At 39.4% G+C, this 19,196-nt stretch overlaps 2 protein-coding genes across 3 annotated transcripts; both read right to left on the bottom strand.

The window, feature by feature from the left end:
• Positions 1–1,405: 1,405 nt before the first annotated feature.
• LOC116247040 (uncharacterized) lies at positions 1,406–4,984 on the bottom strand. The gene is made up of 2 exons (XM_031618986.2): positions 4,629–4,984; positions 1,406–2,290 (listed from the first exon to the last, which is right to left on the bottom strand). Exons 1-2 carry the CDS (start codon positions 4,794–4,796, stop codon positions 1,742–1,744), a joined length of 717 nt encoding a protein of 238 aa, XP_031474846.1. The 5' UTR covers positions 4,797–4,984; the 3' UTR covers positions 1,406–1,741.
• Positions 4,985–9,511: 4,527 nt separating this feature from the next.
• On the bottom strand, positions 9,512–17,943 carry LOC116247225 (uncharacterized). Of its 2 annotated transcripts, XR_004170835.2 has the most exons (3): positions 17,815–17,943; positions 15,282–17,274; positions 9,512–9,529 (listed from the first exon to the last, which is right to left on the bottom strand). XR_004170835.2 is itself a non-coding variant. In XM_031619257.2 (2 exons), exon 2 carries the CDS (start codon positions 17,023–17,025, stop codon positions 15,919–15,921), a length of 1,107 nt encoding a protein of 368 aa, XP_031475117.1. In that variant the 5' UTR covers positions 17,026–17,274; positions 17,815–17,943; the 3' UTR covers positions 15,005–15,918. The 2 variants fall into 2 exon arrangements, 1 of the variants encoding a protein (XP_031475117.1); XM_031619257.2 differs by lacking the exon at positions 9,512–9,529 and having other exon boundaries at positions 15,005–17,274.
• Between the last annotated feature and the right edge of the window lie 1,253 nt (positions 17,944–19,196).

Raw genomic sequence — 19,196 nt, 5'->3', positions numbered from 1 at the left:
AGAATATTTGCATCTGGAAGAGTTACAAAGGACCATGAGAATCACTTTCAGAATGAAGAATGATAAATGACAGTAAAATATTCATCACCACGCACGTAAAAGCTAGCTCAAGCTCAATATTTAAAAAAATTATCGTGTATTTTTGCCATATAACGTTATAAACATGCTCTTAAGAGTAACTAGATAGGAAACATATATATTACGTAAATAATTTCCAAGTTTAAATATACTTTTTTGTAACAAACACAGAAAAGAAAAAGTAACAGCGGCCCTTAGACCATCTAAATTTTGACAGTAAATTAAAAAAAATCAATATTCTTCACAAAAGCAACTTTAAATATTAGCATGTTCTTATAAAAAATTAGTCTTAATTTAATAGCATGGTCTTAAAATACTTCTAACAAGAGTTTAAATGGTTGTGTTTTTATCCTTGACTCAAGTGATCTGGGGTTAAAAAGAAGAGTTAAAATATTCATCAAACGTAAGGGGTTTTCTCATATTTGTGTGAATTCTTTTGGGTTTTCGTATGGTTAATATGTGAAACGTTACACCCAATTGAACAAGGTTTAAAAATTCAAGATGTCATCAAGTCCACATATTAGAGGTTACAGTAGTTGGGAAATCATGCCATTTTGTTCGGTCAGGTCCGAACAACCAATTCAACATATAGGGGTGTTCACAAGGGCAGCTCGACTCTGAAAATCCACAGCTCGAGCACAGTAAGGTTTAAACTCGAGCCGAGATGGCTATCCTGGTTGGTTCTGAGTTTAAATGAACCATTTCATATATATATATATATATATATATCAAAGAGAGAGAGAGAGAAAATTGAATGGTGACTCTGATTTTTTAAAATCACATTGAGTATGGGGCCAGTTTGGAACCTGGAAACCCAGGCCCGAGCCCAACCTGAGACCCAAAATCTGAGCCCAGGCACAACCCAATTAAAATAAAAATTAATTTTAAATGTAAAATAGTTTTTTAATATAAACTATATTTTTAATAAAGAAATATATATTATTATTAAAATAAATAACATTTAATAATGTATCGAGTCCATAAGAAACAAAAAAAAAAGGGTGATGAATATTTTCATCATCTAATATTAATTCTCACATTTTTCTTTATATATTTTTTTAATGCATCAGATATCAGATAGTTTTAGTTTTAATTAGATGACTGGGTGATAATAAAAAAAGTTTGGTATCTAATTAAAAAATGGGACGGGATGTAGGTTTCAAAAATGACATCCAAGTAAATATTTGATTGAATTCGGGTTTAGATTCAGATCGGACATAGGCTTAAGCAAAGATATTATACAGTGTTCATACATTTTAAAATTTGTACCTCAACGTACTGTATTTCGGTTTGGATTCCGTTTAAAAGCCGGATTTAGATTCAAACGTGAATTCGGATTTGGATTAAGATATGGTATATATGTTTCTTCTTTCACATTGGAATCCGACTTCCGCTCAAAAAAATATAAACATGGATACTAAAAGGATTAAACCCGTACTCAAATCCGACCGTTGACATCCCTGAAAGTGAAGGAGAAGACGAAGAAGAGAAAAGATCATGGACAGTGGACACTTTTACTTTCCCAGCAGAAACCAAAGTTTCCGGTGAATGAATCATGTTCTTCAATCAATATATCCAGTCTGATAAGCTCTACGAGTTAGCAGTTCCCTACATGATTCAACTTCGATTGAATCTCTCTCTCTCTCTCTCTCTCCCTCTCTCTCTAAACCATCTCTGCTATGTCATTCTTCTCGGAGCCATCATCCAAGCAGCTACCAAGAGGAATATCAAGAAAATAGAGCAAGAACACCAGAACAATGCAGCACAAGAACATGGGTATTGGACCAAACACCCAAAGAAACAGAGGGAACGAGAAATAGAATGCCCTTAATCCTAAAGACCAGAAGTAGCTTCCCCGGTTAACGGCCCTCCCCACGTAGTCTGGAGTGAGAACTGGTGAATGCTTCTTCAGCGGCACGTTGATGAGGATTCCGGCATGGCTGTAGTACCGGATCGACTGCACGTTCAGTAGGAATGCAGTTAAGAAACAGAGGAGGATGGAGAAGAACTTGATTGACAGTGCCAATCTGCTGGTGCTGCCTTGGAAAAGAACAGTTTCTGCACCAGGTTTGGACGACAGGCCAGTCCCGTTACTCGTCATCAGGACGGCGATCAACGAGCTGAGCATGATTGCAGTGGATGCTATGAGTGTTGATGCCATTATGTTGTTCCTCAGAGTTTGAACTGCAAGTATGCCATTTTTACCAGGATCCTGAAATGAAAGTTGGCAGATTGCCATATCCATTTTTTCGTGAGTCATACTTCATAGTTCATACAACACCATAAGCAAACACTCGTTTCACAAAATTCAATTTACATGGGACTTTGCTAAATAAATGTATTCTAAAGCAGACTGGTATTCTGACAGCAGTGACAAATCATTCCTCAGACAGAAGATGACTAGGGTAGGCTGCAACTGGGGAATTTGAAGAACGGAACTTTTGGGTACAAGCAAGTGTTCTCAACAAACAGAATTTTAGAATCTGATGGTTCTTTCTTCATTCAATTATGTTATTCCAGACCGTTTTACAAGCAAAATACAGTTCCTTTGTGTCTGAAGTCTGAACTATCAGATAATCTGTGTTTTTCTTTCTGTCCCTGCGTCTGAATCAAAGAGCCCTGATTCATCCCTAAGAAGTGACATCCATGTGAATATATCAGAAGGAACATACAGAGTAACAGTTGAAACATATGATGCTGATTCTCCATGTTGTAAACGTTAATGGCGATTGTTCTGCGGGAAGTTGGAATTTGATATAACTGTCATGATGATAAAGCAGATGGTAGCTAAATGGTGGTGCACAGAAGGGCAGCAGGCACTTACTTGCCGCGTTTTCAGATTTTAAAGTAATAATTGGTAGCTAAGGTTGACGGTCAGGGGACTCGGAAACGCACTTGCCTTTCCTGTTGGCCACCACCTCCATCCCCACCGCCCCTACCTCCATCACTGCCGCCTCTACCACCACCACAAAAGCTGCTGCCGCAATTGTCACCATCACCATCCACCATGACCCCACTTCTTATTTTACTTCTAATAAGAAGTTATGGATAGTTCTAAACAGTAACTTTTCTCACAGAGAAGAAACTGGTCTGTATGTTACATTAAATAGGAAACAGTTCCAAACAGTCACTTTTCTTAGGAACAGGACTCGCAGGTTCAACGCTTAGCAAAGTTTTGCAGTTGGCATTCATGTTTCACAAAATCACAGAGTAATACAGTGCAGAACAAGACCGGCACCTAGGCGGGCCAAAAGCAGCAGATGAAAGGAAAAAAAGGAGGAAGAAAGACAAGGAGAACAAAAGAACTGGAAGAAATAATGTAAAAGTAAGATTAAAAAGGGGAAAAACAAAAGAAAAATAGAATTATAAAGGAACAAAGATAACAAGAAAGAGTTTTACAACATTTCATGCACTTGGTTGCCCAAGTGGTCTAGCCTAGTCGAAATTCAAGGCTAGGATGGTATGGGCTCAAATCCCTCACGAATTTAACAGATTATGAGCAAAGTTTTCATGGACTTAAATAACATTTCATCAGACGTTAGTTGGGATCTTCCCCAGAATCGATGGCGCTTCCAGTTTAGTTGCAGATCATTTGAAGCATATTTCTGCCTCTTTTAGTTATTGTTTTGTTTGCTATTTTCTTGCTTAGGTATTAAATAGGGTACTTTATGCTCCTAATTCAAGCATGCTTCTCTGCAGTTTTAAAGTTTCTAATCGATCATTTTCGATTTCTCAACAGCTTTTACATATGCAGTTCAGAGTCTTCACATCTAACCCAAGCTTACTTACATCGAAATGAAAAAAGAGCATCTAAAGAATCAGCCCTGACAACATAGCATCATCCTAATTTAAATCACCTCTGAAAAACCAACATGTTGCTACAGGAGGATATAAACCTTTTTCGTCTGATCTCGCACCAATCTTTGTCGAACCTTTGTCTGTTCTAACAGCCATCGTCTTTTAAGGTACACGTAAACTATCCCTCATCTTCCATTATAAACAAAAAATATTGGTTAATATTTTGTCAGACGACCTTCCTGTACAGTAAACTTGGGAAGGGAATAAAAGTACTGGTTCCTGTGGGGCGCTTTAATCCATTTGGGCCTCCACAAACAAACACTGTTTCATTCATGCTTTGCATCTTGTGCTGATTTTGTATTTGTTTTTTGAGGATCAACCTACCAACATCTGAAAAACTGCTTACGAAAAATACAAGATCCAGTAAAGTGAAACCAGGAACTGTTTTGAAATGTTCTTTTTTTAGTGCTAATGCAGACTTCCTCACTAAGCAATGGTTCGAATTCCTCTTGGAAACTCAAGGAAGGACACCGAGTACCTTTTTGGGAAACTAATAACATGATTAACGGAAACAGAGAAAGTATAAAGAACCGAACGATGAATACTACTTTTTCTTTATTCAGGAGTTGCATGCAACTCCATCGACCATTTCGTCACATAAACAAAACAAAGAACTCGATGAAAACAGAAGTTCTTCGCCCTATTTCTACACATCAAAACACGAACGAGAGAGAGAGAGGAGGGGCGCTTACTTCCATCATGGTCTTCACCCAGAGCTGCCTGTTGACGGCGTTGATGCCAATGACGGTGTACTGCGGGTGAACCACGATGCGGTACGCAAGCCAAACATGGTAGGTCACCATGAGACCCAACCCCAGCGGCACAAGAATCCAATCCAACTCATCTTTCTCCATCATCATAGACACACACACACTCTCTCTACAGATCGATCTCTCTGCAACCTGTGAAATGACTCCACAGGTCACACACTCCCTCTCTCTCCCTCTCTAACTTGCTAAAAGACTCCCCATCCACCACTTTCTCTCCCTATTTCTCTCTAACTTAGGACATGCCTCCAGGCCACACAACTCTCTTCTTCTCTCTCTCGAATCATGAACGGCTCATGAGGTGCAGCTAATTTATAGGGAGAGCTCCGAACTTGGCGTTTGGTTACGTCGAGAGATGGGGAAGAACAGAGGTCCTACGTGGAAGCGTACGGCTCTGCCACGTTCTATGTTTTTCTTTTTGCGTGTTCTTCCTCCCATTTTCCTTTTCTGCATTTGCTTGTGAGGAGTTCGTTAAAAAGGCGCCTGGTTTTAGGGCTTCTTCTTTGAATGTTGCAACAGTTTTAATGGCAACCAACAAACTCTCGCTCTCTTTCTTCGCGTTTCTTGCGTTGAGGAGAGAAAGGTTTCGACGCTTCGTCTCACGTCACGCGATGGAGTCTAACTGGGTCGCGGGTCCCGCTCCAGCCCTCACATATCCTCCCGATTCTCTCGCCCATTTGGATCGCCGTCTCCACTCCAGCCCTCACATATCCTCCCATTCTCTTGTTTAAATAGCTTGCTCACCTAAGTATATATATATATTGGTAAAAACTTTTTTGGTAACAAACTTTTGATAAAAAATTATTTTAAATAAAATATAAACGTCCTAATATATTGATATAAATCATGTTTTTGCATCATCAGTAATTTTCATATATATATATATTTATTTTTGTATTATCAAAATGTTAAACAATTCATTTTTACTTATTATGAAAACACTGTTAAACCTTAAAAAAATGTTAACTTAATATATATATATATATATATATATATATATATATATATATCGATTTTTTAAATATTATATTTAAAGGATTTTGATTTTGTCCTTAACCTATTGGTACGTTTCCAGCCTATATATATATATATTTTTTTTCTTAACCTATTGGTACGTTTCCATATATATATATATATATATATATATATATATATATATATATATATATATATATATATATATAGAGAGAGAGAGAGAGAGAGAGTGATAAACAACCTCGTCATCTAACTAGGGCGATTCATAAAAAATAAAAAATAGATAGTTAGTTGAGAAAAGAAATACAAAGAAAAAGATGCGAGGTTGTTGTGTTTTTATGTATTCTTTTGAGGGTAATTTATTCTTTAAAAGAATATATCCATTTTGTGAGTTCTTTTATAAGATTGTCACAAAGTTTGTTGGTGAAAACAATCATAACAAAGTGGTATCAAAGCTCTATGTTTGTTTGTAGTGTTCATTCTTATTGAAAATGGAGTCAACTCCTATTAGCATCATCTCTAGTGTAAAGATTTGTTTGGACCCATTGAAAACTGTAAGCCATCGGATAGCAGCTGATCACATAACTGCCCAACTCTTATTAGGATGTGACAATAAAGACATGTAGTCAACATTGTTATATATATATATATATATAATGGTAGTTTAAAATTAATGAATACCACAATAAACCAAATTTGAGTTGTTAGATTTATCAACACGAACAGTCGGTTGAAAAAGAAAGTCCTCACCACTCCCTCAATCAAAATAAATTAAAATACGAAGATATTATTAATTATTATTATTACTTTTATTGGCTTATTGTGCAGGGGTCCTATAACACTAGTCTCCATTCGGGAACTAACATCACTCCCTACGAGGCACTGCACTGTATGAGTGCCCTCCTCCACTCATTCCAAATTATGAAGTAGGGACAGCTCAAGATGATGAGGTGGATTGCACACTCCCTAATAGGGATGAAATCTTGGCAGCTTTGAAACAACATATCATGAGAGCCCAGAATTAGATGAAACAAACATATGATAAGAGGCGCGAAGACCGAGAATTCAAGGTAAGAGATATGGCATAGTTGAAGAGACTACCTATGCGACAAAAATCATTGCTTGGGCAGCCTTATTCCAAACTCTTACCCCGTTATTATGGCCCCTTCCGGGTTTTGCAAAGAGTTGGCAAAGGAGCATACAGACTAGCACTACCCCCCACATCGTTGGTCCATCCGGTCTTCCATATAACTAGGCTCAAACCGCATTTTGGTCAGTTGCCAGAATCTATTTAGCTTTGGCAGATTTTCAACCTAGACCGTATAGGATACTCCGTCACTGACACGTGCAAAGAGAGGGTCGTCAAAGGCATGAAGTCTTGGTTGAGTGGGAACTCAGGAACATCGTGGGAACTGATAGGATTATTCAGGACTTCCCAGTTACTAGAGCTTGGGGACAAGCTCAGTCTCAGCATGGTGGATCTGATACGGAACTGCCTAGGACTAGGCTGAGACTAGCCTTGATTGCTACTGAATCCCATCAACTCCCACAGACCGATAGCACTAAGCTTGTCTGTGCGAACCCCTTGTCGCCAGACGAGCACGAGAGACTTGGTAAGGGTGAGACTAGGCCATCGGGTGTAAGGGGCATAAAGGCCTTACTAACCGTGAATGGTGCATCTTGTAGCGCTAACAACGCCACACAAGGCCTAACGTCATACCAGGTAGCCGTCAGAGACATGCCACTGCCTGCCACAGGCGCAGCACAACCCCGAGCATGGCCGAACGCACAACCGAGGGACGTCGCAGGCTATCGGGCACCGAGAACGCAGACGAGTGCCATGCGCAGGAGAGCGTCGACTCAAGAGGCCACTTGAGACGTGGGGAGGTTATCGCGGATGAGGAGACGCCTAGCGACCACGTCAGGAGCTGCAGTGAGGTTATCACGGCCGAGCATCGAGCGTGCAAGGGCCACGCTGCCATAGGTCATCGGGCGTATTGTGAGGTTGCTGCGGGCGGGGACACGATCAGAGAGCACAACGGAAACCTTAGTGAGGCTATCGGGCCACAGACAACTTCAGTCGAGAGACTTGAGGAGGCTAACGAGCGGGCGACAGTGGTGCCAGTGCACAGACAGGGGGCCCATCATCATTGTGAGGTTAACGCGCCAGGGGGCCATTTCAGCGAGGGCGGTAATTTCTTCAGGGAGGTTATCCAATGCCTTCAGCCAGGTTTGACCGAGTCCAGTCCAGACCTCACCAGCTTAGGCACGAGCCTGATGGTTCGAGTTCAGCCACCGGACCTAGCCGACTCGACCCAGACCGTGGTGGGTCCATGCATGAAGTTGACTAAGATAGGTCCGGTCAAACCCAGACCGAGCCCAGTTGACCGACCTAGCGAGGCACGCCCAGCTGACCCAGACCGAGTTGGAGGAGTTACAGATCCGAGACGACCATAGCAGACCGAGACAGAGCCATTTCAGACCGAGACAGAGCCATTTCAGCGATACGAGTCAACTTGGAGCAGTTTTGATAGGATCCGGTCCAGGACCCGATCCAGCGGTTTAGTTATAACCAGGTTTCTTATTTCAGTTTTGTTTAGTCTTGTATCGACTCAGTTTGAGACTTAGACCGAACCGAGTCATGCTACAGTATAAATCATGTCATTGTAATGTTTTGCCCTAAGTTTTTGATAATTTTTGGCAAAGTTTCAGATAGAAACTGGTTACCCTCTACTCGCGCGTTTCTTGTGCCTCCAGCTCCTTCTTCCTCTCCATTTCTGTGCTAATCATATGAGGTTCTTCACCATTCTCCTCAGATTCACCAATGGCGGTTTGGCAATCCGACATTACCCCTAACCCTCTGCTGGATTTCTCTTTCTCTTCCAGGAGGTGAATCGAAGCAGATGGTCGACTGGCTGTCTTCTTCAACGTGAACCCGAGCAAGAAGTAGAGGTGAATACCGTGCGAACTTCTCAGCCACAGAGGTGTTGAGAGGCGTCATCCACCATCTGGAAGGCATCCTCCAGCCTTCGCGCAATGCCTAAACGGCGGTGTAAAGATCTGAGATGCATTTGACCGTCCGATGAGCAAAAAACAGCTAAGTGTGTGTTTTCCAGCATCATTCTCTCTTGTAGTGACTGTAAACCGCCTCCTATGCCGTTGGAACCATCTGGAATCCGTGAGGATGACCTGCTGAAGGATCTAAGCGAAGGAGAATCGATTTGAGAGTCGTTTCGAGGACGATCGAGCATTCTTTTGGGTATACGGTTAAAACAGGCCTACCACAACCAGTCTCAGTCCGAGCTTAAATCGAGGGGTCAATCGGCCATAACTTTTGGGGGTTTTGGTACTGTTCACTTCCCACCAAACAAGCTGTCGATAGGAATTGGAATCGCGTCAATCCGTTCAGTATCGAGTGAGTTACGAGCTTGAGAAGTCGGAGTAGGTTCTGTCAAGCATTTCTGCCGACCAGTCCCTGTTTCCGACGGCTTTTTCGGCAATCCCACCGTCGGATCTTTACAATTCTGGTTCCATTCGATTCCCAACATCTTTTTTATCATCTCCACCAAGTTTAATATCGATCGGACCGTAGATGACGTTTCTGGAGGCGACGGTCGGAATCTGGCGAGAATAGGAGGTGATCCTCACTGTTTCTCCGCCACAGGCAGCTGCAACCCAATATTCGCTTAGAACATTGGGATTACAGCTTCAACGGGTGAATTATTAACTCTAGCTTGTCCTAAATTTGATTATCTGTCGATTGGAATAGGTTTGAAGACTGGATTTGACTGCATTGAGGCGGAGTGGCCATTTGAAGATTCGTGGCTGTTCTTCTGTGCGGCGGCAGTTTTCTGAAGAAAGCGTCAAACATACAACAACTTTGGGGGATTAACGACTAGGGACTAGACAACTTAGATTGAGCCCAAATTCAGAGCGTCTACTCTTGAAGATGTTGGCTTCATCTCCACCAATTTTGGCGATTTTTGGAGGTGTCTACGAATTGTTATGATTTTTTGATTGGAGGCCTCTCTGGCAGACCCAAAGCTGTTTTGCGCCTGAGAAGTTTCTGGACGGCGGACAGACTGTGCAGCCCGGCTCGGCCCGGCCCGGTACCCACCCCTAGCAGTGGGGTTGGGTGGCGGAGTTATATGGTTGATTTAAGAGACTTTTGTGTCTGTCCACCTCGTGATCCATCAAAGACGTTTGTGGTTTGATTTATAACTTATTTGCTAAAAATAGATTCCATCACTTATTTGCTAAACATATTTTTTTGGCACCTAAATATAATTTTCAAAATTTTGACAAATGGCATTCTATATTCTTCAAGAATTTTATAAGGGTCAAAATAATTTCCTGTGACCTGAATCACACAGTTTTCAAAGTTAATTTTATTTTAGTATCTTCTTAAATAGTTTTAAGATAGTAATTTTTTTGTCCATTAGCTACAATTCAATTGAAGAGTTGTTCATTCCCATTTTCAGCTCTCTGTTTAACTTGAATTATGATACTAGCCATTTCCTTGCATTTCAAACAATTAAACAAAGTGGTATAGTTTCTCTCTCTCCAAATTAAGCATACCGCAGCAGTGGGGTTGGGTGGCGGAGTTATATGGTTGATTTAAGAGTCTTTTGTGTCTGTCCACAATTAAACAAAGTGGTATAGTTTCTCTCTCTCCAAATTAAGCATACCGCAGCAGTGGGGTTGGGTGGCGGAGTTATATGGTTGATTTAAGAGTCTTTTGTGTCTGTCCACCGAAGGCTTTTGTGGTTTGATACTATAACTTATTTACTAAAATAGATTCCATCACTTATTTGCTAAACATATTTTTTTGGGACCTAAATATAATTTTCAAAATTTTGACAAGTGGCAAACTATATTCTTCAAGAATTTTATAAGGGTCAAAATAATTTCTTGTGACCTAAATGCTTCACACAGTTTTTAAAGTTCATTTTATTTTTTCAAAGTTCATTTTATTTTAGTATCTTGTTAAATAGTTTTCCAGTTTTTTTAACATGAAGATAGTAATTTTTTTGTCCATTAGCTGCAATTCAATTGAAGAGTTGTTCATTACTATTTTCAGCTCTATTAACTTTAAGTATGACATTATAGCCATTTCCTTGCGTAGTTGGTAGCAGTGCATAGTTTATTTAGCATAATTCTTTTAAAAAATTAATTAGTTTTCAGGATCATCAAGAGGTTAATATTTCAAACAATTGAATTGAAGTTAATTGACAAAAAAATTACTATCTTCATGTTAAAAAAACGGGAAAACTATTTAAGAAGATACTAAAATAAAATTAACTTTGAAAACTGTGTGAAGCATTTAGGTCCCAAGAAATTATTTTCACCCTTATAAAATTCTTTTAGAATATAGTGTGCTGCTTGTCAAAATTTTGAAAATTATATTTAAGTCCCAAAAAAATATGTTTAGCAAATAAGTGATGGAATCTCTTTTTAGCAAATAAGTTATAGAATCAAACCACAAAAGTCTTTGGTGGATCAGGAGGTGGACGGACACGAAAGACTCTTAAATCAATCATATAACTCCTCCATCCAACCCCATTGCTGCGCTATGTTTAATTTGGAGAGAGAGAAACTATACCACTTCGTTTAATTGTTTGAAATATTAACCTCTTGTTGATCCTGAAAATTAATTAATTTTTTAAAAGCATTATGCTAAATAAACTACGTACTGCTACCAACTAGGCAAGGAAATGGCTATGGTGCCATACTTCAAGTTAAACATAGAGCTGAAAATGGGAATGAACAACTCTTCAATTGAATTGCAGCTAATGGACAAAAAAATTACTATCTTCATGTTAAAAAAACTGGAAAACTATTTAAGAAGTTACTAAAATAAAATTAACTTTGAAAACTGTGTGAAGCATTTAGGTCCCAAAAAATTATTTTGACCCTTATAAAATTCTTTTATAATATAGTTTGCCGCTTGTCAAAATTTTGAAAATTATATTTAGGTCCCGAAAAAATATGTTTAGCAAATAAGTGATGAAATCTATTTTTAGCAAATAAGTTATGGAATCAAACCACAAAAGCCTTTGGTGGATCACGAGGTGGACGGACACGAAAGACTCTTAAATCGACCATATAACTCCACCACCCAACCCCACTGCTGCGCTATGCTTAATTTGGAGAGAGACAAACTATACCACTTTGTTTAATTGTTTGAAATATTAAGCTCTTGTTGATCCTGAAAACTAATTAATTTTTTAAATGCTAAATAAACTACGCACTGCTACCAACTAGGCAAGGAAATGACTATAGTGCCATACTTCAAGTTAAACAGAGAGCTGAAAATGAGAATGAACAACTCTTCAATTTCAATTGAATTGTAGTTAATGGACAAAAAAATTACTATCTTCATGTTAAAAAAACTAGAAAACTATTTAATAAGATACTAAAATAAATTAACTTTGAAAACTGTGTGAAGCATTTAGGTCCCAAGAAATTATTTTGACTCTTATAAAATTCTTTTAGAATATAGTTTGCCGCTTGTCAAAATTTTGAAAATTATATTCAGGTCCCAAAAAAATATGTTTAGCAAATAAGTGATGGAATATATTTTTAGCAAATAAGTTATAGAATCAAACCACAAAAGCCTTTGGTGGATCACGAGGTGGACGGACACGAAAGACTCTTAAATCAACCATATAACTCTGCCACCCAACCCCACTGCTGCGCTATGCTTAATTTGGAGAGAGAGAAACTATACCACTTTGTTTAATTGTTTGAAATATTAAGCTCTTGTTGATCCTGAAAACTAATTAATTTTTTAAAAGCATTATGCTAAATAAACTACGCACTGCTACCAACTAGGCAAGGAAATGACTATAGTGCCATACTTCAAGTTAAACAGAGAACTGAAAATGAGAATGAACAACTCTTCAATTGAATTGCAGTTAATGGACAAAAAAATTACTATCTTCATGTTTAAAAAACTGGAAAACTATTTAATAAGATACTAAAATAAAATTAACTTTGAAAACTGTGTGAAGCATTTAGGTCCCAAGAAATTATTTTGACCCTTATAAAATTCTTTTAGAATATAGTTTGCCGCTTGTCAAAATTTTGAAAATTATATTTAGGTCCCAAAAAAATATGTTTAGCAAATAAGTGATGGAATCTATTTTTAACAAATAAGTTATAGAATCAAACCACAAAAGCCTTTGGTGGATCACGAGGTGGACGGACACGAAAGACTCTTAAATCAACCATATAATTCTGCCACCCAACCCCACTGCTGCGCTATGCTTAATTTGGAGAGAGAGAAACTATACCACTTTGTTTAGTTGTTTGAAATATTAACCTCTTGTTGATCCTGAAAACTAATTAATTTTTTAAAAGTATTATGCTAAATAAACTACGCACTGCTACAAACTACGCAAGGAAATGACTATAGTGTCATACTTAAATTTAAACAGAGAGCTGAAAATAGAAATGAACAACTCTTCAATTGAATTGCAGCTAATGGACAAAAAAATTACTATCTTCATGTTAAAAAAACTAGAAAACTATTTAAGAAGATACTAAAATAAAATGAACTTTGAAAACTGTGTGAAGCATTTAGGTCACAAGAAATTATTTTGATCCTTACAAAATACTAGAAGAATATAGTTTGTCGCTTGTCAAAATTTTGAAAATTGTATTTAGGTCTCAAAAAAATATGTTTAGCAAATAAGTGATGGAATCTATTTTTAGCAAATAAGTTATAGAATCAAACTACAAAAGCCTTTGGTGGATCACGAGGTGGATGAACACGAAAGACTCTTAAATCAACCATATAACTCTGCCACCCAACCCCACTGCTGCGCTATGCTTAATTTGGAGAGAGAGAAACTATACCACTTTGTTTAATTGTTTGAAATATTAAGCTCTTGTTGATCCTGAAAACTAATTAATTTTTTAAAAGCATTATGCTAAATAAACTACGCACAGCTACCAACTAGGCAAGGAAATGACTATAGTGCCATACTTCAAGTTAACCAGAGAGCTGAAAATGAGAATGAATAACTCTTCAATTGAATTGCAGTTAATGGACAAAAAAATTACTATCTTCATGTTAAAAAAACTGGAAAACTATTTAATAAGATACTAAAATAAAATTAACTTTGAAAACTGTGTGAAGCATTTAGGTCACAAGAAATTATTTTGACCCTTATAAAATTCTTTTAAAATATAGTTTGCCGCTTGTCAAAATTTTGAAAATTATATTTAGGTCCCAAAAAAATATGTTTAGCAAATAAGTTATAGAATCAAACCACAAAAGCCTTTGGTGGATCACGAGGTGGACGAACACGAAAGACTCTTAAATCAACCATATAACTCTTCCACCCAACCCCACTGCTGCGCTATCCTTAATTTGGAGAGAGAGAAACTATACCACTTTGTTTAATTGTTTGAAATATTAAGCTCTTGTTGATCCTGAAAAGTAATTAATTTTTTTAAAAGCATTATGCTAAATAAACTACGCACTGCTACCAACTAAGCAAGGAAATGACTATAGTGCCATACTTCAAGTTAAACATAGAGCTGAAAATGAGAATGAACAACAATTCAATTGAATCGCAGTTAATGGACAAAAAATTACTATCTTCATGTTAAAAAAACTGGAAAACTATTTAACAAGATACTAAAATAAAATTAACTTTGAAAACTGTGTGAATCATTTAGGTCCCAAGAAATTATTTTGACCCTTATAAAATTCTTTTAGAATATAGTTTGCCGCTTGTCAAAATTTTGAAAATTATATTTTGGTCCCAAAAAAATATGTTTAGCAAATAATTGATGGAATCTATTTTTAGCAAATAAGTTATAGAATCAAACCACAAAAGCCTTTGGTGGATCACGAGGTGGACGGACACGAAAGACTCTTAAATCAACCATATAACTCTGCCACCCAACCCCACTGCTGCGCTATGCTTAATTTGGAGAGAGAGAAACTGTACCACTTTGTTTAATTGTTTGAAATATTAACCTCTTATTGATCCTGAAAACTAATTAATTTTTTAAAAGTATTATGCTAAATAAACTACGCACTGCTACAAACTACACAAGGAAATGACTATAGTGTCATACTTAAAGTTAAACAGAGAGCTGAAAATAGGAATGAACAACTCTTCAATTGAATTGCAGCTAATGGACAAAAAAAATTACTATCTTCATGTTAAAAAAAACTAGAAAACTATTTAAGAAGATACTAAAATAAAATGACTTTTGAAAACTGTGTGAAGCATTTAGGTCACAAGAAATTATTTTGATCCTTATAAAATTCTTGAAGAATATAGTTTGCCGCTTGTCAAAATTTTGAAAATTATATTTAGGTCCCAAAAAAATATGTTTAGCAAATAAGTGATGGAATCTATTTTTAGCAAATAAGTTATAGAATCAAACCACAAAAGCCTTTGGTGGATCACGAGGTGGACGAACACGAAAGACTCTTAAATCAACCATATAACTCCACCACCCAACCCCACTGCTGCGCTATGCTTAATTTGGAGAGAGAGAAACTATAACACTTTGTTTAATTGTTTGAAATATTAAGCTCTTGTTGATCCTGAAAACTAATTAATTTTTTAAAAGCATTACCCTTCTCGGCGTGTCCCGCCTCGCATGAACCGGTGTCCCGTCAAAAGATGCGCTGGTCGCATCCTTCCCAGTTCGCGTCCTCCTCACCTGGGCGTGTCTTGCCTCACTCCAGCGACGTGTCCCGCCCAGAACCCAGTAGACTGAGACTCCTTCCCCTGAGCGGACCTGAGACGCGTGGTTTAGCTGGGTGGGTCTTACCCTGGACCATCTGAAACAGCTTTAACCCGCGGTCTCGCCCGCTGATTAATCTCACTTGTCCACAGAGACGTTCTTGGAGTTGGGCTGGAGCTGGGTTAGCCTCCCTAGCAGGCGGATGTGCTGAATGGCGAATAGTCCCCTTGCTTGGGCGGAGGTTAACCTCCCTAGGCCGAAAACGATACTCATTTGGTTTGACCTCAACTTCGGCCTTCGCCTTGGTTTCCATCTCGTCTGCCCGGTTAACCTCCCTTGTACGTGGGAGGCCCTCTGAGGAATGGGCGCCTTCCACTGTGTCTGAGCGCATGATAGCCTCCCTCGCATGTTGGTTGGCCTCTGAAAAGGACTATGAGGTGCTTCGCAATTGGGCCCAAATGGCTGAGATACGGCCAGCCCTCGGCCATCATGACTGAGTGGGACCCCCCTTAGACAGAGCCTGCCCTCAGGCTCTGCGCAATCGCTTGCCCCGGTTTAGCTTGGCATTGAGGCGACGAGGAATCTTCAAGTGAGGTTCTCTTCCACCGGGATCCCAAGGGTAGTGAGCTATCTCCTTATCTCTGCCTGGTAATACCTCTCCTAACTCGGCTCTAGGCCAGCCGCACTGCCTCACCTTCTGCTGCCGGAGGGTAGGATCATTCAGCCGAGTCGATAATGGCTGGTCTTGCTGCTGCGCACTCGGATGAATCGGCCACACTGCTAGCTGATTTACTTGGACGGCTGCAGCACCAGCTGCTGTAATTCCCGTAAGGCAACATCCGTAGATGGCCCTAGCAGCAAGGCTGCCCTTTGCTGTTACTCCAATAATCTCAGGATCTCTCAGTTTGAGATCTCCGCACAGTATGGCTTCACGATTCTGGTCCCAGCTGGAGGGAAACAATGTATGCTCGTGAGGCGGCTTCTGAGATGACAGGGTTCTTGCTTTTGTTTTCTGCAGTTTCACTCTTCCTAACTCGAGAACTTCAGGAGCAGCATGCTCACTCCACACATCCGTAGTCTCAAGGGCCTCTCCCACCTGATAAAACGTGGGAGATATCTGAGTGTAGAGGGGTGATAGGTTTGGCTGTGCTTTAGCCTCTTCCGTAGAGCCCAAGAGATGGCTCGGGTGGGTTTCCTGCTGTAACCCAGCTGTAGCAGGCCATAAGGTCTTTGCTTCCATGGTTCCTGCAGAAATGAACCTTCCACTGGCCAGCACACGCCCAGCCATTTCTGCTTCCTCAAGTTCGGAAGCTTCCTGCCATTCAAGACCCAAGTAAATCTGACCATGAGCCGCTAAACTTCCCGCTACCCCTGGCTGGACATCGCTTTGTGGGACCAGTCGCGGTTCAATTTTTTCCCAGGGTTCAAGGGAATTGATGGTCACACTCTCAGCAGGTGTGCAACTAGCCGTTATTATTCCCCCCTTCATCCGTTTGTCAGGCTCATGACAGTCCAAGGAAAATCCCTTATCTGAAGCGCTTTCAGCTGGAATAAATTTCTTACCGACTAGCTTCACCACCGTATTATCCTCAGAAAATCCAGCCCTTTCTTGCCATTCCAGGCCCATATACATGTGGGGCCGTGAACACGAGCCTGAGCATCCTAAGCTCGAACTTGGCTCGACTTCTATTTCGCATGGCTCGAGCTCGAATCGAGTTGTATAATGTTAACTCGAGCTCAGCTCGATGAGGCATGTCAGAGCTCGAACTCGAGCTCGTTCAACTCGTTTAGGCATGCTGTAGTGCGGTAACAGAAGCAGTGTGCTTATTGTTGCAGTGCTGCTATGGAAGGAGATCGCAGCGGTGGGGGAAGGGCAATTGATCTGCAAAGGAAATCATAAAACCCCAAGTGAAGAATCTGAAATTTTATCTGAGAAATTTGAATTTCATTTGAAACCCTCGCTCAACGAACAAAGGTTTTGAAACCCTCACACCCGAGAAAGGGTTTCATCTAAAAAAATTATTTTGAATGAATCATTCAAATTTTGAAACGCTCGCACCCAAGCAAGGGTTTTCCTAAACCTTTCAATGATTCATTTATTCTTATCTACTGAAACCGTTTCTCAACCAAGGAAGGTTTTGAAATCCTCGCACCTTTGAATGAAACCCTCACTCTCCAATAAGCGAGGGTTTTAGAATCTGAAACCTCGCTCTCACTCACTGTAGAAAGAGGGCTTTGAACCCTCGCTCCAGCAATAGCGAAGGTTCTCGCTCCCTTGAGCAAGGGAACGAGCGAGGGTTCCTCTGCTTCAGTGAGCAATGGATGAAACCCTGGGTTTCAGGACTCTTGCTAAGTGAGTGAGCGAGTTCTTTTTAGAGAGAGAGAGAGAGAGAGAGAGAGAGAGAGAGAGAGAGAGATATACCTTGGCTCTGCAACAATGGCTATGCAACAACAGGAGAAAGTAGCAAAGGTCGATGCCTCCCACTTGGACGACGTTGAAGACGAAGTGAAGAGAGAGAACGTGCGTGATGAAATGAGAAGTAAAGCGGAAGAAACGAAATAAATACATTGAAGTTACTATTCATTTTTATTGAAGTTACTATTCATTTTACAAACCCTGACCCATGTCCTGTTATTCCCCCTCCTGCACACCCTGCTCGGCGTGTCCAACCCTCTTTACGAAATGGGAAATTACCTTTGGTAAAACAAAAAAATACCTTCAAAAAATCAACTTTGATTTGCATGTCATATCCACACTAATGCTGTCGTGCAAGTATTTTAGTTCTTCTAAAAAACAAGTGCTTCCCTTTGTAACTTTTGTTCTCATAGGAAGAGCCTATTTTTTCCATAAAAGGTCATCTTAGTCATTATCATCTTATTGAAAATTTTAGTTTAATAGAATAAACATGTAATGAAAATTAATTTATTTTCAACCCTTTTCATAACGTCTTTAACTTCTTTTTTCAGATAAATTGTCAGTGAAATAGTGAGGGAAAAATTGCTTCATATTTTCTTGACCAGTTTAATTGCCATTGGTACTGTGTCTTAATACATCTTCAAAAAGGGGCACTTAGAGTGTGGTACAAAGCTATCAGGTATACTTTACACTAATTTTTTATCACAAGAACAACCGTCCTCCAAATACAATGTTTTTCCCATGCAACGCCCTCCTAAAACATTTCATTATACTAACATCTAAAACAACTTCTATGGAACACCATGAGATCATCTTACCCGTCGCACCACTCCCATTGAGCAATTAATAGAAAAGGCCACATCCACAAATTCAAACAACCTTTAATGCCAGCAAATGGTAAATCATTATTTCTGATTGTTGTTATTGATAATGATTTGGTTATGGTTTTAACTAGGACGTGCACGCAGTGATGATTTGTATTGGGAATCAGAATTTAGAATATTCTCTTGAAGTTAAAGACCCTTTTGAATATCTCAACAGTAGATCAATAAATTAGTTGTTGGAGGGAAATTGTTACTAGATGAGATAAAACATGCAAAGGCAATACATTCCATGAGCACAACCTTTCGTGCCAGCCTAAGCAGCATTTGCTGGAGGATGAGGACACTAACTCATATCTTAACTCTTAAGTGCAGTTTCCTCATGTTAGAAACAAAACCTTTCCGAAAGGAAAGCCTGGTTAAGCCCCTATTACCCAGCCTTGCAAGGACAAAGCGGTGGTCAGGCTGGGAAATGTCAGGGTTGGGACTATCCATGAAAACATGATAACAACTATGTAAAACAAACAAAACCAACCGCAGTTTCTACCAGATATCATGAATTGGCTA

Source organism: Nymphaea colorata, chromosome 2 (assembly GCF_008831285.2).
Source record: "Nymphaea colorata isolate Beijing-Zhang1983 chromosome 2, ASM883128v2, whole genome shotgun sequence".
NCBI lineage: Eukaryota > Viridiplantae > Streptophyta > Magnoliopsida > Nymphaeales > Nymphaeaceae > Nymphaea > Nymphaea colorata.
The sequence above is the reverse complement of the archived record's forward strand: the minus strand, read 5'-3'. Positions and strand labels throughout refer to the sequence as shown.